Source organism: Argiope bruennichi, chromosome 4, assembly GCF_947563725.1.
Source record: "Argiope bruennichi chromosome 4, qqArgBrue1.1, whole genome shotgun sequence".
In the NCBI taxonomy this organism is placed as follows: domain Eukaryota; kingdom Metazoa; phylum Arthropoda; class Arachnida; order Araneae; family Araneidae; genus Argiope; species Argiope bruennichi.
In genome coordinates this window covers 62,563,098-62,586,070 of record NC_079154.1, presented here as the reverse complement: position 1 = coordinate 62,586,070, position 22,973 = coordinate 62,563,098, and the positions used below count along the sequence as shown (strand labels likewise).

The window sequence follows — 22,973 nt, the reverse complement described above, 5'->3', positions numbered from 1 at the left end:
TAATAATAAAATATAAAAAATACAATTTTAACATTTTTAAAGTTTATATATTTAAATGCATCATATGTGGAAGTGTTTTCTAAAAAATTAAATATATATATAATTAAGGTTTGAATTTTTTCTTTTGATATTTATATATTTTATTAAATTAACTTTGCTTTTAAATAAAATGCATTTATACTCTTCAGAGTTGGACTTTTCATCTTTCCTTGTTAATTATTATATTGATATTTAACCACAGCTACTTAAGATAAATAACTCTAGCACATGTCAAATCATGTTGAGGTTTTGCTTTTTATTTTCATTAGTATTATTTGAAATTTATCAACATTGCTTCAATAGAAATTAAATTTTCAGCTTGCAAACAATTCATATGTACCAAAATTATGAATTCTTGTATTTTCTTTATGATTCATAGAAATTTTTATGTGAAGAGGAGTTTTTATATTACATCTCTTCTGCATCAGATTAGATTATTTATTGTTTGTTTAACAGCTATCAAAATATAGAAAAATTGCCCTGCTTTTCTTTTTAGCTTTAGTTACCCAAATGCATGCAAGGTAATAACTATAAAAATATTCCTTCTTAAAATATATGGTTCTGGTGAAAAGTTTCCATATTTGGCAAGTTTGTGGATATTTTTACAGTTGGTTTTACTATTGTACTACAAGCAAAATGGCATTTTGCAATTTCTGTTAAGCTTATTTATTTATTGCTGAGCTTTAAAAAAATACTCAAAGTTTTTACAGTGTTGCAAAATGTATTAAATTTCTTTGAAAAGCACAATTTTATTCTTAAATTAATATCATTAGCTTCTGATATTTCAACTTAGTTTAAATTCTTATAATATTGCTTTATTTATATAGCTCTTCAGTAAGTTAAGTAAATCTTAGAATTAGTTCTTTTTTAAACTTTTTAATATGTATTTCTTTAAAAATGAAATTTTTCTGTAGATTACTGATACTTTTAGCCTTTTATAAGCCCATGTCCTAAATGTATACTTGCATCTAATTCAAATTTGTAATTTCTACATTGGCTTTATATTGATTCGGAATTATTCAAATTTCTACCTGATTTGAAATAATAGGATAAAAAAATAGCAAAAGGTAATTTATGAATTATTATATATGCCTTGTATGACATGTCATTTGATAAATTTCTTTAGGTTATGAATGATTTCCTTTACTTAATGAATATTGAGAGTACCGCAGAAATGAATCAAAGACTTGAGTCATTATTTACAACTGTAGGTTCTATGATGGAGCCATCAGTGGAAAATACTGTAAGTTTATTTCTGTCTATGCATATTATAAAAATTTTAGAAATGCATTTATATAAATTTAAGGTATGGGTATTATATATATATATTATGTATGCTTGTCAATTGGAGGTTCTTTAAACTTCTAAACTAACAATATCATATTTAAATCTTTGTCTATGAATTTAAAAAAAAATCTTTTTCTCTTTAATTTATACATATAAAAAGAGAATAGATTCTGAATAAGATCAATTTGTTTGTAATTTTTTTCTCAAATGATTTTTAAGCTAGAGGCTAAAACATGATGATCAAATACCCCCCCACCCCCACTTTCACTAAGTAGTACTTAAAGCAATTTTAAAAAGTTAGCAGAATGTAAATGTCCTGTTAGTAAATAAAAGGTTTTAATTTGTTTTATATTTGAACCTTACTAACCACTAAAACTACTTCTTCAGACAGATATTTTAGTGGAGTATCTGAAATATGTATTCCTATTTTTTTTGTTGTTGTCTATATCTATAGTCAATTTAGATTACCTGTGTTTTACTTTTCTTTGTCTATTATGTGCTAATTCAAATAGTTTGATTAAAAATCTAACAATTTAGTCTGCAAGGGCTAAAAATTTTAATGAGTTGCTAGTGCTGCATTTATACTTGCAGGCTATTTGGTAGGGGGAAGTTGCTTTTTAAAATCTGTTGGACTGGCCTTTTCTTATTTTAGTTTTCATTTTCCTAATAATAATTATGTAGATAATGTTTGCTTATATGTGAAATTTCTGAAGATATCTTCACTTGTGGAGATTTAAGATTCAACTACATTGTCAAAAAGACAGTTTATCCACTTCAAATACTTGTTTAACATTTGAAAATTCAAAACAAAATACAATTTTAAATTATAGAACTAAGTTTCATAAAAAAAAAATCAGGTTTTCAATTCAATTAAAAATAGAGAAATTATAACACAAATCATTTTTCTTTTTTAACCAAGTTTAAATTATTTTGATACATTTAAGAACTCTTTGACTATTTAAAGATACATTCAAATCAATGATTCATCTTCTAATTTTAGAAATTTTAATATAGAATAACAGTTTGTTATATAAGTGTCTGAGAGATCTTTAATGTTGCAAAAGTGTAAATTGAAAAGTAATTTTTTTTCTATTATTGCGTATATAATTACATTAGTTTTGCTTGAAATATTAGGAATCTAACATAACATCTAGTTAAATGAATTTACAATGTCATATTATTATCATAATTTTTCTTCCAGAGTTTTCTGCAGAAAGTTCAAATTTTAAGGTTCATGGAAGACCAGATATCTTTCAGCAGAGGGAAAAGCAGTTTTTCCAGAAGTATTATAGTTCACAAAATTGTAAGTTATTTTCATTAGTGTATTTCTGTTTTAGGACAACTATATAACTGATTTTGAATGTATTTGATGTGCTGGTCTCATGTATGCAAGCAGTTCTCTTTTCTCTCCCCCCCCCCCATTAGTTCTACTTTTAGTGATTCAACAGTTATATATTTTACTATGCAACCCTAGCACAGTGATCAATTTTTAAAAAATGTTAAATTGATTATTTTTTTTCTGTGTCTCTCTACTGTTAGCAACTAATTGCATGATACTACATTTTGATATAACTTAGTCTCATAATCAGCTGAAAAATCCAGTGGATGCAGAGACATCATATATTTAGTGTATAAATACGACACTGGCCATTTTTACTTTCTTGTATACGTAATATACAGAAAATATAGTAATCAACAATCAGAGATTTTGATGAATCTCCAAGTTTTAGACTTTCCCATGTTCAAAAAACATATTTTTGGAAAATGCCTGTCTGGACAAAGATAACTCCAAAATGATCTGATATTTGGTATATGATCTTAACACTAAAATTTGCAGATTTCTATGAAAGATCTAAGTAAAATCTATTCAGAGGAAGTCTGTTTCACCTTAAAGTGGAAAATCATGTTGAACTATTTAACAGTATGTTTGATAAATCCAAAGACCTTGGTTGTAATGTAAGCATAAGCTTTCATTTCTGTCACAGATCTTGTCAATATTAGTGAAGAATAAGATCTTATGTTTTTCATCTGGAAACAAAAACAATTGTACAAATATAGAAGAAATATTCATATGATTGCAGATATAATATTATATCTGCAAAGAGACTGTGTGAATAAAAATCCATTTAAAAATGTCAATCATAAACTATCAAAGTGGAACAAAATTTTATTTTTGGTTTGATCATTTTCACTTTTATTAAGTTGTTATAGATTTATTGGAATGTAACCGTTTTTTTATGAAGTTTATTTAAAGAAAATATTTTCTTTAATATATATCCTTAATGTTTTTAAATATAATATTTTATTTAAAAAATATTCTTTTCAACTCATGAAATATTTATAAAATCTTTGATACAAAAATATGTATTGCTTTAGTAATCATATTAATCTCTTTAAAACTTGTTTAAGTTTTACTTGAAACTACAATAGATTATATTTCTATTGGCATTATGTAAAATTGAAACATTTGAATGAAGACTAAATTTACGTTTTAATATTTTCACACAGTCTTGAAATTGGCGAGGCTTTTTTCTGTGTGTGTTGTTATTAAAGCAAGTCTTAATCTAGATATGTCAATTCAATATTTCCGTTTAACCATTTCAAGGGCCATGGGAAGTATATTTCCCACCAAATTTATCAATCTTCGAATGAAGTTATATAGATTGGGATAAGTTCCAACACATTTTTCAGTAAGACAAATTTAGATGCTTCATTTTCTTATCTCACACAAAATGCCGAGTTTTTATTTGTTAATTATTAATTAACCAAATTAAATTTATCTAATAAGTTAAATGAATCACTTTCACTTAATGAATCACTTTCTATCCTAAAAATGTTTTAATATAAAATGACTAGAAAAAAATGGCCCTTTAAAGTGGTTAAGCCAAGAATTTTTGGAATTATAGGGATTGGTTATATACGCTTATCTTGCAAAAAAGACACTTTACTATTAATCATTTGCAATCTATAAATCTTAAAATATTGCAAATTATAACACTTTGAAATATATAACTATAATATGTATTTTGAAAGAAACACAGTTTTATTTATATATATTTTTCACCAATAAACAGTTAAAAAAAAAAAAAAAATCCCCCCTCCTTTATAGAAAAAGTGTATATAATTAATTTTGTATTTATCACATTTTCAAAAGCATTGTTTAAATAATATCCTTTTTTTCATACTTTAACAAAAAAAAATATCCTATTTTACACATATTTTGCTGGATATTCCAGATGGTAGCTTAGGAAGTACACGGAACTTTAAAAGTTATTTAATACATTTTTATTAATATATATTAAATGTGAGTATATTATTAAAGTTACAAGAAGTTATTTTCCTCAAGAAATGTTTGAAAAAAGTGCTATTAAAACACCAGGTACAGAAGAACTGGTAATTAACTGTAAAAAATGCTATCAGGCATTTGTGTAATTAGAAAATACTTTCAACAAGTAACATTATCTAACAGAAGTTTTAACATTTTAAGAAAAGTTAACTTTCTTCACTTTTTAAGGATTATTTCCTGTAAAAATTGAAACCTTTTATTATCTTTATAACATTCTTGATTTTTAATGCATGATATGTTTGAGACTTAGTAAAGGTTATAAGTAATTTAGTTGAGATTGGTGTCTTTTCACCATACATCTAAAAGAAACTATCATGAAGACTAAACATTACTATTTAATAATAATTTAATTTAAAAAAAAATTGTATTATGTAAAAAAAAAAATTGAGAACTTCATTATAAATTTTTAGCTATGATTTTATTTCTTTATTTTTTAGAACATACCTGAGCACGAGATGCTGCAGCAAGTTCAGAGTATTGAAAACTCATCTCCATTGTTGTATATATTTAGTGATGGAGTACAACTGCAGAAAGCTTTGGTTGCAGGGGATAAAACAGTTATTCACACTAATACCACAGACTTGAATGAAGCTCTCATCATTCTTATTGCTACATATTATACTTTTTCCATTGAATATCCAAAAACATTCTCCCAAATCCTTGGCTTGCTCCAGACTTATGTTGTGGGTGAATCTTATGATGGCCCAAAGAGCAATAGATGTAATGCATTCAGAAAGATATTAAATCTGTCATTAGGTTATGAAGAAGAAGAGGAAGATGATTAAAAAGAATTTTCTTAGTCAAATGAATACTTTGTAAATAATATTTTTTTTGTTAAGTTTTTATTTATTTGAATTTTTAATATATTACTGATTATATTGTGTTAAATACAAAGCTATTGATGAATTTGGCCAATTTTTATTGAAATTTTTTACTTTAATTAAGAATATAAATACCCATTATTCTAGTCATTAGTTATAGTGAGATTTGTTTGTTTTAATGTGGAAAATATGATTGAATTTTTAAACTTTACTCATCATTATTCCCCCATTCCCATTTTAAGAAATGACATCCATGTTCGTTATTTATCAGACTGCTTAAGTTTAACTACTTTCATTTTTGAAGTTTCAAAAATGATTTTTAAACAATTAAGCATACTTTTTATTAAATTCTTATCCTGAACAATTTTCAATTTCAAGGAAGAGATATATTAATATGTTTAATCCTCCACACTTTGAGGAGTGATCTACCAAATTGGATAGATATGACTATTATCCAATCCAGCATTATGGCTGAAAATATGGCTGGCTATGGAAATTCCAAACATCTTCTTAAAATAGAGATTTTGTTGAAGAATCTGAAAAATTCTTTTCTGCTTTATTCAAATGTTTAAGATCTGTATCATTAAACTGTAATTGGAGTTTCTATTCTTCTTCTTCATCAGCTATTAAATGACTATCATATAGGGGCAATTGAAAAGAATAAGGGAATAAAATAATCTATTTAGTGACTGTACAAATAACCTGATTCTTCTTTAAAAAGTGTGAAATCTTAACTTATTTAGCAGAATTATAATTGTTTGAATCCACAAGCATAAGGAGGTATTCTACTGGCATAACAACTATGCTGTTTTTAAAGGGAAAAATGAAGTATTTATACTATCACAGATTTAATATACAACAAGCTTATATATAAAGGAAGTCTCTTTGATAGAATCATGTCAGAAATCAATAATAGTGCAATAATCCCTTGCCATAGAAATTTTAAAGGAAACATGAATAAATGTCAATTACTTTTCAGTTAACCATGAAGAATGAAACTTTTCGTGATGGGCTGTCGGATGATTGGATATTAAATATCAGGAGAGAAATTGAGGCATTTTGATTTTAAAGGAGATAAGTATAAATATTCATGATCTATCTCATTTTTGTCATACAGTTTGAAATACATTTTTAAAAAATTCTATTTAGAATATTGCTTTTCCTCATGCATTAGCAGTCCATACAAGTTGAAATACAATTTTAGATATTTATTTGTTGTTCTTATCTTCAATAAAGAAGAGTTTTGTTATCATTATTATTAGAAACACTATTTGCTTATTACAAAAGGTGTATAAGGTAATAAAAAAAAAGTAAAACAAGGAATTAGCTTTTGTAGTAACTCTATGTTACTGTTATGCATAATAATTGGAATAGAAATTTTTGATCAATCAAACTAAAAAGTGATATAAATAATTATTAAAAATTAATTCTGGGATGATATCGATAGTCTAATAATATTTAGTAAACAGGAAATGGAAGACAATCTTAACTAGAAAATATATCCTTTCTCGCATATTAAATTCAAAATAAAATGTTACATTTAACATACTAATCCAACACAATCTATCCTTTTTTTTCGGTCCATCTTATATAATGGGGAAAAAAGACATTTTTCTTTTGTTGATACATGGAAAGAATATGATGTCAATTATTTACACTAACTGTATTTTATCAGGTAAACTAATTTCACTTACAAAAAATTGTATTATATTTGTTTCTTAATGAAACTAGCCATTTGCGTTAATTTTGGTAATTCTATTGGCCATTTTAATTTGATGGTAAGTATTTAAATACAATTTCATATTGAAATAGCTATTAAATTTTAATGATGATTCTCAGTTTTAAACAGGAAAAATGTATGGCAATATCTACTTTTTTTTGCATATTTTCAAATATTGTCTCAAATACTTTTCTGCTTTCTTTAACTTAAGTATGGAAAAGGAACTAGGTTAATAAAGTGTTATTAACATAATTTTTTGTCAATTGAGGATATTATATTGCAAATATAATTTGAGCATGACATGAATAGAATTCATTTTGAATAACTTTTGTTTCAACAGAATTTAAACTGATAATATGGCATAAATTGCTCGTCCACATACCTTTTATTTAATATTAAATAACATTCTTGCTACCTACTATATCTTTCAGTCATTATCAGAATTTATAATAAATGTGATATATGAAGTATGCTTTTACATTGAACTACAAAATGAAATCTGCAGTGGTTGATTACTTTATTTAAATTACAATGAAGAAAACTTATGTAAAATTTTTTGTTGTTACTATAATATAGCGTCAATTATTCTAATTAAGTACTTTAGTGCATTCATGTGATTTTGCAGTTAAACAACTGAGTGTGGTGAATCTAGTGTTGAGTCATTCTAATAAAAGTTTTGCTTTGTATCACTCTTTTAACACAAAGTAGTGTTATAATTGTAGCTTGCACTTACCTTTAAGAAATTTTTTTTCACACATTGATATCTTGTGATTTAAAAAGATGTATTGAATTGTAAATATTTACTTCTGTGCTATTGTATGAAATAAATGCATTTTGAAACCAAAAATTTATAAACGTCTGAACAAAATGAAAAGTTTTTATGTTCAGCATCTAAATATCAATAAAAAATATTTATATTCGTGGGTAGACTTTTAATATTGTATTATAGAGGGAGAAGATTAACAAAATTTTTCAAAGCAGCAAAGAAACGTATTGATTTTTTTTTCCAAAATTTAAAATAATCATGCATAGTAATCAGGAATTTTGAATAGTATCAAGTTTAAAAATAATGCTTTATTTAAAACTAGTTAAAATGCATTAGGAACACATTAGAGACTGGCTATAAAAAAATCTGTTCTGATTTTGATATGAACACTATATAGTCAGTATCTTTTATTTGGCTTTACTTGATAATTATATATATAAATGTGATCAATATCAGCATTTAGTCATTCTTAAGTTTTATTCTATTAACACTAACAGTCATAAAAGTATTTTTAAAACAATTTATTTTTCATCAATTAAAGAAACATATAACAAAAATAAAACAGTAACATACAAAAATACCCATTAAGATTCAATAAACCAACCCATAAGCTAAAAAAATGGTAATGTTCCTGTACAATCTTTTATCCTAAAATCCATTATGTACACTTTTTAAAAATAAATATTATAAAATAGTAACTTTATTTTCCAAAAAAAAAAAAAAAAACACTATTATGATATTAAAAATTATAGTTAACTACTTCTGGGTACATAACGAAGCAAATGGATTTTTTGATAGATATATCAAAGCTTACTTAATACCTTTTCTAATTTTACTCAAAGAAACATTACCTATTAAATCATATAGTTGGAGACATTCTTTACATAAATAAAAATGTGTTACTTTTTGTTCAGAGAGGAGATGGATAAAATGATGAATTGTATATGTTATTGATAAAGATAACAATGTACTTAAAAATTAAATTTATTATAGATACCGAGATCAAGAATTAAAATTGTCAAATACTATTGCTTTTCTAAATTTCTATAATAAATAAAGAATTGATATAATTTCCTGGATTTCAAGCAAACAGAAGGAGAGGAACTAGATCAGTTATCAATAATGTTTAATAACATATCTGATTGGTAACTGTATGAAATAGCCATATATTTAATTTAAAAAAAAGACGGAATGTTTGAATGCAATTATTATTCCTGATCATATTTCAAGCTAATAATAAAAATTTAATTCTTTAAAAACTTGTAGTATACTGCGAGAAGACTTTATTTAATCTTATCTCAGTCAGTATTATGCCATAATCAGATGAATTTTAGTATTTGCAAAAGAAAGATGTTAGAATGGCTTTTATTATAAAGTCATCTTTTTATTAGTCCCATGAAATTAAGATATAACCCACTATTATTTTTTAAAATATCTATGCAGATATAATAGAATTTGATTACTAAAATTTTAGGGGGGGACACTAGTTAGCATATTTAGGAATCTTCTGTTGCAGTGTTAGGAGATACAAGCTTAATGAGAATAGTTTTCCAAATAATTTATTCGAGCAGATAATGAAACTTGAAAATAACTTAACCAGATATGGTTATTATTATTTTTTTTTACACATCAGTGATTGCAATAAATCTTTATCTTCAAAAAACATATTTTCATTCAACAATCCTGTTATTTTTAAATTTTATTTTTTATTTAAAAAATTCACAAATATTATTATAATATTAATAATTAATAGTGGAATAACTTAAATTTGCTATTTTTTTCCTGCAATTTTACATCATTTGAAAATTAAATGCAATATTCAATACAGCATACTACATTTTTTTAGAAAGAAATAATGCTTTCAGAACTAAGAAAAAAATTGAATAAAATTAAATGATAGGCAGAGAAAAAGCAGTACTTGCAACATAAATAATGAAAATTTATCATGCAATTAAAGGACATTATTTAAAAAATATAATTAAATTTTTAGCAATGAAACTCAGATTATGTCTTTTTCTTTATTGAAGACTGCTGGTAGAAATTAGTAAACTAATTTACTCTGACAAAAATTATAGATAACACAGCATTAACTAATATTCTGAAGACTAAATTTTTTTTATAACAATAAAAGAATCTTTTAGAATTTGATAACAATAGGAAGAAAAAATATTCAGTCTAAACAATAAATTATTGCACTAGTCATAATGCTTTCACTGTCAAAAAATTGAACTTTTTAGAGATCTAAATTGGGCCACTATCATTTGTTCCTTATAATAATTCATCATTTTTGAAATCACATATAATCATGAAAGCAAAATAAACAATTCTAAGTATGATGCTAAGTCTATTTGGAATGCATAAATAATATCACAAATGTAAGTATTTTAACAATTTTTTTAAAGAGTAAAAAAAAAGTCGTAAGATTTTTTATGATAACAATTAAATTACTTGTTTTTGTTTGTTAAACACAAAATTCTTTACTTAATTACATATTAATTTTACATCAATTTAGATTATCTTAAATTTAACTATATAATAATTACATTATACAAAAAAATATTACAATTTATAAAACATCCATACCTGATGAGAATGATCCTATGGCAAGCATTAAAGGGAAAATACAAGTATATAAGTAATTTAAATAAGTTTATGAACATTTTTCTTATGAACTTTTAAATTATCAGATCTAGAACAAGTAATACCACAAATACCACACTGATATATTCGATTCTGCCTATGTATTCGGCGATGTCTGCTCAGGTTGCTGGGCATAGTGAATGTCTTCCCACATATATCACAGAAAAATTTTCCTACAAAACATAATATGTTAAAAGGACATGCAAATTTTACTAACAAAATATATTTAACAGTAAAGTTGAAAATACCAGTTAAAAAACAATGGATATAAATATTAGAAATCACTAAGTTTATACATAAAAAATGCATAACTTTAAATTGTCTTGTAGTTTTTGTATGTTCATTTTAACTGCAAATTAATTTTTTTATATTCTGCATTTAAAGTAAAGTTTCTAATCCATATATAAAGTAAAAGGATGAAATCTTGAATTGTAAATACATGTCTCTATAATTTGGGGTAAGTGGGACAGGAAATATTTAAGATTTTGTTAAAAACAATAAAAAAGCTAATAAAAATTATTCAAATTTTTTAGATGTCTTATAATTTTCTAAAAAGTTTTGAATAAAGTAAGCAGTTAGAAAGATAGGAGGGGGTTACTTCTGAACTGATATTCTATATTTAACCCATTTTAAATATGGTATTTAATATAACAAAAGATGTAATAATATAAATTACTGAACATTCTTTCATTTGGAATTTAAAGCATTCATTTCATTTGGAATTTGAGAAGCATTTAAACTGCTTCTCAAATAAATTGTTTTTCAAAACATTAATAACAGTTTGACTGTAAATTACATAGAAACATTAAGATAAAAATGCATTTTTTTTTCATAAATTAAATTTATTTAAATGAAATTACTCAAATTTTACAAATTGTTACTTCTGAGATCTTGCTAAATTCAATTGTTAGAATATTGTAGTTTGAGCCTAGGTATATTAAGACTTATTTACATTACTGCAAAAAAAGTATTTCAATACAACTAATACCAATGAAATATGTAGTTTAATATGCTCTTAGCATGTCTTTAAATGTTTGCAATCAGTATAAAAATCTCTTAAAAATAGAAATTTTTAATGCAAAACTTATTTATAATGCAAAAATTGATCAGAATTTCAGATCAGTTAAATTTCTTGTCGATAAGTATTTAAAAAAAAATGCTTAAGCTTAATTTCTAATATTGATGGTAAAATAAATGTTTTGAAGAAGAGCAAAAGATTTTTTTTGAGGGGGTGGTGGTGGTGGATAGTTCAGAATAAAATGACTTATTTAAACTAATAAAAATATAGAAAAGCTTTCCAAATTTAATTTTGTTTCAAATACATTTTAGCAAAACAATTTACTAAGAATGCTACTTTCCATTTAATAATATTTGAATCCATTATTTTCCTACTATTTCAGAAACAATGGTAAGCATCAAATGCAGAGTAAATGAACTGAAGTAATAAATGTATGTAAATAAAAACATTCTTTAAAAATGGATTAAATAAGGTACTTGTGGAATATAAGAAGTGAAAAATTATACATTTGCTTTGAAAGTAAAATAATAAAGCTACACCATTTATAGTTCAACCAAATTAAAATAAACAAGTCATAAAAAGCAAATAAATATCCACATATTGCTTACTATTATTAATAATCCTTTGTTAACACTAGACTGTTGATAATAAATAATTATATATCAAAATAAAGTTAAATGGAGTAAAATATACTAAATGAATAATATAAAGACAGATATACAAAATTCTAAGCAAATAAATTACATTAAATTATAAAGGAAATATAAAAGCTAATTAATATATAACTATGAAGAAAACTAAACACATATTAGATAAACTTTTCAAATATATTTTTCTATAATACAAGAGAAAAGAAGTTTAGTACATGTGCAATGATGTTCATTTTCAAATATAATACTAATAACATAAAATTCTGTTATAAAGAAAAAAAATCTGTTCTTATGATAATTTTCACTTTTTTAATAAACTGAAAAGTTTTAATTAGGTTTACAACACTTCAAATAAATATTTCATACACAATTATTTTGAATTTTTGAAACATGAAATTTTTAGTGCAGTTATGATTATACAAAAAAGCTGCATATATATATACTATTATATATATATATATTTAGAAGCAATCACCTATGAAAATTCAAATTATTTTTTAAAAATAAAATTGCTTTATTTTTTAGAAGACTGTTCTTCAGTTAATACAACACCATGAATAGTTGTTTGGTGTCGAAGTAAGCTTGACTGCCATGCAAAAAGATTATTACAAATGTTACATTTGAAGTAATGTTTCACATCTGAATGTTTACTCATATGTCGTTCAAGAGAATACTTGTTTGATAAACAGCTACCACAAATATGACATTGCCATTTTGTTTTATATGCAGATGATGCATTATCATGATGTAGCCTAAAGCCTGAAAAAAAAATCAAAGTAATTCAGTTTCAAAATATAACTATTTCACAAATTTCAATTACTATTGGATGCAATTGCAATTAAAATAACATGAAAATTACGAAATTTTTTTAGAATATACAATAACAATACTCTTTCATGAATATAAATAAATTGTAAATAAAAATTTATTTTAAATGTACATTTAAAATACATTTTAATATATTATGAAATTTATTAAAATGTAATAATAATAATTACATTTTAATATATTATAAAAATCAATTTTAAGAAATGAAAACTTAATATTGGCACATCTTTTATATTCATTACATAACAAAAATGATATTGATTTGAATAAATAGTTTAGAATTAGAACTAATTTTATAGAAAATTTGAATAACAAATAATAATCGGTAAAAATCCCTAAAATCATGTAGCTTGAAAAATTATATTTCATATTCCACTAAGTTGACCACTACAGAGAATATATAAAAACATGCAATAAACTAAGAAATATAACATATATGTTAATTACTTCATAATCAACATATATATAAATAAGAAATAAAGTATTATTTGGAAATGGATAACTTAATTAAACTGCAAAGTTCAATTTCATTCAAAAATTTTGTTTCTACAAATTGAATTTCTCTGAGATAAAAATGAGCAATGTTCTCTATTATTTCAAATATAATGTTCAAAAACTCTTCGGTATTAAATTACTCTGAACAGTTGACTATTTAAAAATAAATGAACAAATGCATATATATTGCACTTTAGCATAAATGTAAATAATAATTACATTATTTTTTAAAAATTTATTTAAACAAACTGCTAGACTAGTTTTACAACATTCTGGACATTAAGAAGTTATTTTTGTTAGTTATGTTAATAAAGAAAGTTAAACACAAAGATTTCACATTCATTTAACTGTAGTGAAAAAATAGTGATAGAAAAAAAATATACAAAAAATTAGAAAGTTTCTAATTCTAGAAAAATAATGAAAGCATTATTTTGTTTCAATAAAAATAAAAATTGATGAATTTGCATAAATTGAAATTCATGTGGGAAAAAAGAAAAAAAAAACTGCAGGTAGCCATAAAATAAGACATCAAGGATATTATGTGGATGTTATTGAACTTTTAAGAAAAATTTTAATTTTACATTTACTCAAAATTTTATCGTATTGTTTAGTCCCGATTTTATTACTAAACTGATTCAAAAATCAATAGAGATCACAAAGTACAATAAACGGGGAAATTATATAATGCGATAATTAATTTTTTAAATGATGCAATTATGTATGCTAAATATAGAAAATATCAGAGTATCTGGTTTATTAAAACAAAATATGATTACAAAAATGTTTCCTTATTTAAAATTATAATGCAAACTTTAAGAATAATTAATAATTTAACTATTCTGAAAAATGAACAAGAAACAGATTAATTTTAATGCTGATTGAATAATGAAGTGAAGTGTGTCAAGTTATACGAGTTATATGAAATGATGAAAAAATTATGGGCCATGGGCCCATTCTCTTGCTATAGATATTATGAAAAATCAAAACATATGAGAAATATTACATTTATAATGAATATCTATATTTGTAGCAAGGTAAAGCTTTTTAAAATGCAATCATAACTTTATTCAACATAATTTTTAAAAAAATTTATTATTTTTTGAAATTTAAAATAAATTATAGTGGCTCATGAAGAATTCCTTTTTTGTTTGATCTGCTATACAAATTTTAGCCATTATTAATCGCATGGAATTTAATTTGAATTTTAATGATGATTTTTTTTTATGTATATCACATGCTACAAGGTTATAAAGGAAAATCTATGTTTATTATTCAAATGCTTGTAAGATTATTAGTAAAAATGAAGGGGAAAAAAAAAGGAAGTGCAGAATATGAAACTAATAAAGTAAATAAATTTTAATGCAAGAACAATGTACAATTTATCACATATTAGGAACAGAATATTTCAAATTCATGAATTATAATGGCAATAACAAAGATAATTCAGAATTTATATACAACAATAAAAATAAATTAGATCTGATATGTAATAAATAAAGAGAAAAGAATATCTTTATTACAATTTTATGAGGGGGAAAAAACCCCACAAATGCACACAATACAATAAAATTAAACACTAAAACCTTTTTTTAAAAAAATATTCTAACCAAAAAAATAAATAAATAGATTTTTAAAAACTGGAATGGTTTATTCAGAGAATAATATTTGTTCTCCTTCCTCTAATTTTCAGAATTAACAGTAATCACAGTTGCAAAAACAAAAGCAACACATTTTATTTATAACACCAGATGAAAAAATACAAATCCAATGAAATAATTTAGTTCCTTGCACCTATGAAATGAAAAAGCTTTTTTGAGAAAAATAATTGAAATTTCTCAATAACTATTTCTAAAACAAATATGATACATTATACTAACTCAGTTAACAGTTTAATATTTCGTTATGAATTCAAAATATGATACATTATGAATTCAAAAAATAGGATTTTAAGATAATAAATTTTTAATTGACCAGATAAATTTATTTTTCATTTTTCTGAAATCTCAGGTATATATAATAATTGAATTTTAAGAAAATATTCATCAACATGTATTATATATTTAAACATGAAGATTAAAAAAGACTTACACCATGCTTAAAGGGTTATATGGTAAGAAAAATTATAATAATTCTGTTCTTAATAATCGAATGAACAATAATCTTATTATTATTATTTATTTATTTATTTTTTTGCTAGTTTTAACATTTAAAATTGCAAATGTGAAAGATATCTGTATCATGTACAATATTTTAAACAAGCCATATATTTTTTTATTTCTTGCTTTAACACAATTTATTATTTAAATAAACTACAGCTGTGAAAATAATAAATATATGCATAGGAACAACTTATAATAATCAGTTTGCCTCTTGATTTCCACATCCATCTGCTTGTATTATATTGCCATGTTTTTTCTTTGTATGAAAGTTAAGACTTTCTTTCCATGAAAATTGCAAACCACAAAATTCACAAGAATACTGAGGAGTTTCTTCAAAATGACGGCGCATATGTCGTGCCAATGAGTACTTTGTTGACAGATCTTTCCCACAAACAGAACATTTCCACATCATATTTTCAACTTCTGTAAGAAAAATTCAATTTTTTATGGACAAAACAAAGCACTAACTGAAAGTGCATAGGCTAAATAAACTATTCTCTAAGAAAACATACATGGAACAATTTTATTATTATATTTTTTTTAAACCCTATAATATTTTCCATTGCTCTAGAACAAGGCTTCTTACATAGTGAATTTCACCCTCAAATGGGATACTTCAAAATAATTTTGAAATTGACGGCTTTAATTATTTAAATGTAAAAATAAGACAAAAATGCTATTAAAGTATGCTGAAAATATGTTTCAGCAAAATCTTGCCACTAATTTATTTAACTTGATTTCTTTTCATTTGATTATTATAAACTCATTTAATTTTATATTCTTCATACTTATTCATAAAAAATATTTTAATTCATAGATGGAATACTGGAATGAAATGGATGGAATAACCATATTTCTGAAAATGCAACATTAACATTAAATATTCACTGACAATTTGCAACCAAATAAAATTTAAGAAGCTCTGCTCTAGAATACTTTAAAATTGCATTTCATCTAAAAACATACACATTTTTTTTAGCCTATTATTCAGCAGTTGACCAATGTCTATTACAGACCATTTTGAAATTTCAAATAGCAAATAATGAAACAATATTTAAATCAAGGCATAAATTCATCTTAAAATCTAAATTTTAATATTAAAAAAGTGTGTTCGTCTAAAAATCTAATTTTAAATAGTACATATAACTATGAAATATATCATTAATCACCAGAAAAACAATGTCTAAACTAAATTTAATTTTCATTTAAAAATATGTAATGCAATTATAAATATAAATTAATTCAGAAGTTTTTTAGTTATAATTTCACAATAAAAACTGAAACATAGAATGTTTAATTTAAAGTAAGAATTAATTATCAAAATTATTCTTACACAATACTCTTATACAGCTAATATACTCATCACAGTTTTCTTATGGGTGCGAAGGAATTTCATATACATCATCTAACAGAACCTAAGGTATGAATATAAAAAAGGCTAAACCACAAAGAACTAAAGTGATCAGCACATTCTATGTTTAATTTTGATGTGCCTTGACAAGTTTTCTTTCCATGTAAATACAACACCACAGAATTTACATGCATATGTGCTTCTACATTGTAAATGAGTCTGCATGTGTATCTTCAAAGTCTGCTTTCTTGACAAGATTTTCCCACATACAGGGCACTGAAAGGTTTTTGAACAAGCAAGATTCCAAGAATCTGAAAAATAAAGTTTTGTTATGAAGGATGAAAAAACTAAGTAATTGGGTCAGATTTGAAGGTACAATATAAAATGAAATGCGCGATTTTTTAAAAATTCGTCTTAAGTAAATTTTTTTTTTTTAAATATAAAAGAAATAAACAAAAATATTTTTTAAATTTAGATTTAAGATAAAATGGGGAACTGGAAGATTTTCCCCCCATCAAGATTTTTAATGATATTAAATTTCATTTTAATATCATATTCTTTATAATCAAATTCACTAAATTATGCAGTTAATTTTATTTTTTGTATTAGTTCACATTTGAAGTACTGTTTAAGAAATGATCAAAAAGTTATATGCTGAAATGCTCTAATAAAAAAAATAAAGTAATAACAATACAATTAAATACAGCATCTTTGGAATATTAAATTTAAAAAAAATCAATAGAATGATGCTGTCTATCAGATCAATCTATCACACAGCTATGATTCTCTGTGATTATGAAGAGAGAAAGAAAGAAAGAGCATATGAAAATATATATGTGATAATTTGATGTTTAGCAATCATAGAGAGGCAGAGACAGCAATGACAAGGAAGACAGTATCTTATTTAATGTTAAAATAATGTTTGAATACAAACAACTTAAAATGATTATTTTTAATATTTGGTTTACTATGTGGAGATTCCCCCATATTGACAAAAACACCCTTTTCCTAATTCAAGCAATTTTATTTCCAATTTAGAAAGTTTACAAATATAGAAAGACAAATCACTGTTTATGAATGTTTCTTAATGTTAGTATAAACATTACTCACAAATTTTATTATACGTAATATTTGTATTATTTTTGGTAAAACAAATTTAACCTTAAGATAGAAATGTATCTAATGCTCTCTGAAAAATGTGAAATTACATGATACTAGGTACATATACATTATTCATTAAAAATTAAACAATCTTTGGTGTTTTCCTATGATAAATTCTAAAAATATTACAGCATAAAAATGAATATCTTTTTAATGATATAAATTTAATAGCTGCACAAATGTATTCCGAATGTCACTATTAATTTTTTTTTACCTCTTTTCAAACAGTCTGCTCTAAAATTCAAACCACTTTCATTGTTTCATGAGATATTTAGATTTTCTTCAATCACTAAAAGTTAAAGAAAAAGGATTTTTTTAAAAAATCTGTCATTTACAAGAAGAACAAAAAATGTAATGTTCAAATACTGCTTCATTGAAAAATCCATGCACACTAGGAACAGAGTGTGTGAAAGACAATGAAAATAACATGACTCTAATAACCTAATAGCTTGTGGGAGTCATGGATATGAAGTTATATCTAACTGATTTAACAGAAATGAAATATAACCAATATCCCTGGTGAACCAACTGTCCGCCAAAGGCAACAATTTTATATATCATATATAATGGTACATATAATTACAATGTATATATAATATACACCAATATATAATACATATGCTGGTATATATAAAGGTTTTATCACATACAATGTGTGTATGTGGGAAGTCAGCTTTGAACACAAAATTTACAAACTTTAATAATAATTCAAAAACAGTAATGTAAAGAACAATTATATATATGAATAATTTTTCTGTAATTGTTCCAGACATAAATGACTTTTTAAATACAATTTTAAAGATAGTAAAAATATAAAAATCTTGATAAAATAAAAGACAGAAAATAAAGAATAAATTAAATTTAAGAATGTGCTACTCATTTCAACATTTCAACAACAGCTTTTTTATTATCAAATAGATGTTAACAGTTTGAATGAAAAATCAGCACTATTACAATAAAAAAATTCAGAAACAAATGTACAAATAATGCCTCACAAAGAAAAAGAGCAGTACAGTAAAAAGTACAAAGAAAAAATACATAAATATGAAATTTTGAGCATAAAAATTGAAATAGGTATAATAAAGTAAGATTATGTCTCTAAATTTAATTGCATAAAATTATCAAAAAAAATTACATCTCACAATATTTCACATAAATATTTTTATTAATAAAATTCACATCTCCTTTAATCAGGAATTAATTTCAATCTTTGAAAAAAATTTTAAAATATTTATTTTTTAAGAAGTGAAAAAATAAAATATTTTTAAGGTATGCAACTATAAAGTATTTCCAATTATAATCCATCTATCTGTTATCAAAATAGTACAGTTTTTTTAAAAAGGCACAAAATAGGAATATTTAGAAAAAATAACATTATTTGATATTCATACATAGTTTTTATTTTGATGTTTGGGCACCATTCAAGTAATTTCTCAAATTTATTCTTTTTTAATAAAAAAAGCAAACATTTTAATAATATTTGCATCAAATAAATCACAATGACTCCAAAATTTTGTTATTTGGTCAAAGAATGGAATATTTATAATCATTTTTTTTAATCTAATTTAATTTAGAAGGTTTTTAATTTAATTTTCTCTCTTTAAGATTCCACAAGCAAATCACAACAGATGAATATGCCATAATAAATATGAGAAAAAGATAAACAAAAATACTATATTAATTTAGAATTTGAATACATAAAAATTTTACCCATTAAAATTAAATGAATGATTATTAATATCATTTGATTCTTCAAAATCTTCAGAATAAGGATAATTTTACGTAGCCATTTTTTTTTAATAAGATTTCTTGAAAACATCAAATCAGTTTTGTGGCTGATATATATATATATATATATTTCTTTTTTTTAAAAAAATGAATCATAAAATTAAATATAATACATAAAATTATATTATAGAATACAGTATTGAATAAGAATGGACTTCTAAATTGAAAATTTATTTTAAAATTCTCTGCTTTAGGAGAGCAGTGAATCTTATTGAAGCATACTTAAATGATGCTGTATACAGAAGTTCTTGCAATACTCGTTGATATTTATGGATCCCTGCCTGCTGGAAAACTGATTATTTCTAACATCTGGTAACTATTATAGAAAGTAGGAGGGGTTACAAAAAGGATGCAACAAACATTACTCAATAAACTTGCAAACAATAAGCAAAGCAACTTGTCAAATGATACCACGAATGAACATTAACATAAGGCATTAAAAACAAATAAGTTAAAATATCATCTGAATCAGTATTCATTTATTTATCTTAACAAAATACAACCTGAATGATTTCATAGGCTGAATAATAAAACTAATGCAAAACACATTCAATATATTTAAAATATTCAATGCATGCTGAAAAATTCTCAACATCAGTATATATATAAATTGAATTTATAAAGTAAATCGAATGAAAACAGAGCAATGGCTGTATATTTTTATGTAAATGTGCAAAAACAATGTGCAGACTGGGAAATAAGAATAACAATTTTGGAACTTATATTGGGGAATGTACTTGTCCAAACTTCAAGTACATGTGATATGTACTGTGGTTGGCCAACATTGCCATCTAGCAGGCGAACAGTTGTCAATTCTCCCATGTTTGCAATAAAAGAAGAGCAATGCTATGATTTTTTTGTCATGAGATATGTTGTTGGATTTTGAGATTTACCTGAGAGAATGAAGAAGTGAGTAGAAAATATTCACTGTCATTGGTTATGTGCAGGACTGGAGCAACTATTGCCACATCTTTTGGAATGCTTTTAGCTCCATGTCAGTGCCTGGCCATTTGCACACTGAACAAGCTGATGAAGTTTTAGCGAACAGTTTGGAACACCCATCATATCATCTGACCCTTCATTACATGATTTTGGCATCTTTATTACACTGATAAAGATATTGAAATGTTGTCTTTTTTAGATAGCAAAGTCATGGATAATGTTCAAAATTTGCTTCCATTTCAGCCACACATCTTCAAATGGTTTTAACTCCATGGCAATGCATAGTTATTTATACACTGACTACCAAAACATCATCTTGTTCAATACTGAAACACCCACCATATAGCCCACTCAATCATTATAGGACCTTCACATTTTGTTCTACTGAAAAAGACATTGAAATGTTATCTTTTTTACTCAGATAGCAAAGTCAAACATCTGTCCAAAACTTCAGTTAAATAATTAGGACAAACAAGTTATCCACTACTTAGGAAATCAATGGGGTTCTAAATAATTTTGGTTATTACCTTTAAATATAAACAAGGCATTTCAATCTATGCTTCTTATTCAGTTTTAATTCAATCTACTCATATAACAAGGCATTTCAATCTACGCTTCTTATTCAGTTTTAATTCAATCTACTCATATACTTTGCATCAAGTAATATTTATGGATTCTTAACAAGTAGCACCATTAAATCAGTGTGGCATTTTTTTTTTTTTTTTTTTTTTTGTAACCAATAACAAATATTTTTGGCTTTTTCCACATTTGGTATGAACATGAAACTGCATACACATATCATTTACGGAAAAGTTCTTTTTCTCTTCTTGTAAAATCTGCAAAACTAAGACAATTGGTGTTATATAATAAGTGACAATATTTAAACAGCAATGTGTAAGAACTGACTAATCTGATCATAATTAAGGTTTCTAATGAATATAGCAATAATCAATTTAGTAGCACTATTAAACGGACTAAAAAAACAACATACAGTGTCATTTTAACTATAAATTAAAAATTTCATTTGATAATAATAATGAGAAGTAAAATTAAAAATTTTAAATATTATAAATGAAAGTTAGAAAAATAGTATTATATAGAGTTCCAATGGTCTCAATACCTATAGAAACATTTTGCAAATGACTTTCTACTTAAACATTCATTATCCATTACAGTTAAATATTAAGCAAAACAATATTTAGTTGCCAATGATGATTAATAAAATTTTTAATGCACTAGTAATTTTGATAAAAATTACAAGATTTCATCTATGTATAAATGTACAGTATGAAGAGATGTTAATATTACAATCTGACTTGGAATGCTTTTCATCAAATATTAAATATACACAGAAACAAAATGTGAAACTATTTTTATTTTATTTAACAAAGAGGAATTTTATAAATTAACTTGCTTTTCTTCATTTTTATTATTTGGCACACACTTTCATTTTTATTTAAGTACATGAATATTTAAATACATTTGAAATCTAACTTTAGATTATTCTTTTTTAAATACCTCTCTTCAGAGAATATATAATATAAGTTTTTCTCTTTTCTGAGTTTTTTGCATCCTTTACATAATGTTAAAAATTTATTTCTTAAATTCACAAATCACTTACAAATTTTCCTAACCAGAACAATTTTTGTACAGGTTCATTTAGTATTTCAGAATTTTCCTTCTTTTATTTTATATGAAAATGATACATGAAAATTTCATATACTTCATGGCATATTACTTGTGACATATGAAAGTATTTTCTTAGTACCATAAGGAAGTTTATAAAAAAATTCTCCCAACAAAATGTGCTAAAGATTAAATGAATAACTAAATCGATATCAGTGAAAATATCTCACAAAAATATCAAGTCAAAGAATTTTTAGGAATGAAAATTCATCCCACTTAGACATAATCAATAAATTAGACTAATTTTAAAGATAATGAGAAGAAAAATTTATTATG

At 24.2% G+C, this 22,973-nt stretch overlaps 1 protein-coding gene and 1 long non-coding RNA gene across 2 annotated transcripts in view; one reads left to right on the top strand and one right to left on the bottom strand.

Moving 5' to 3' along the window:
• The window catches only part of LOC129966886 (uncharacterized), a 167,249-nt gene extending 159,114 nt beyond the window's left edge, over positions 1 to 8,135 (top strand). Inside the window, exons 8-11 of the mRNA XM_056081493.1 lie at positions 1,166 to 1,282; positions 2,528 to 2,629; positions 5,110 to 5,487; positions 6,473 to 8,135. Of these exons, the coding sequence (XP_055937468.1) occupies positions 1,166 to 1,282; positions 2,528 to 2,629; positions 5,110 to 5,457 (567 nt within the window). The 3' untranslated portion in view covers positions 5,458 to 5,487; positions 6,473 to 8,135. The remainder of the gene's footprint in view (positions 1 to 1,165; positions 1,283 to 2,527; positions 2,630 to 5,109; positions 5,488 to 6,472) is intronic.
• Positions 8,136 to 15,813: 7,678 nt separating this feature from the next.
• On the bottom strand, positions 15,814 to 18,566 carry LOC129966896 (uncharacterized). Its single transcript, XR_008784308.1, has 3 exons — positions 18,496 to 18,566; positions 17,103 to 17,431; positions 15,814 to 16,192 (listed from the first exon to the last, which is right to left on the bottom strand). It is a non-coding gene; the product is annotated as an uncharacterized LOC129966896 (long non-coding RNA).
• Positions 18,567 to 22,973: the final 4,407 nt, after the last annotated feature.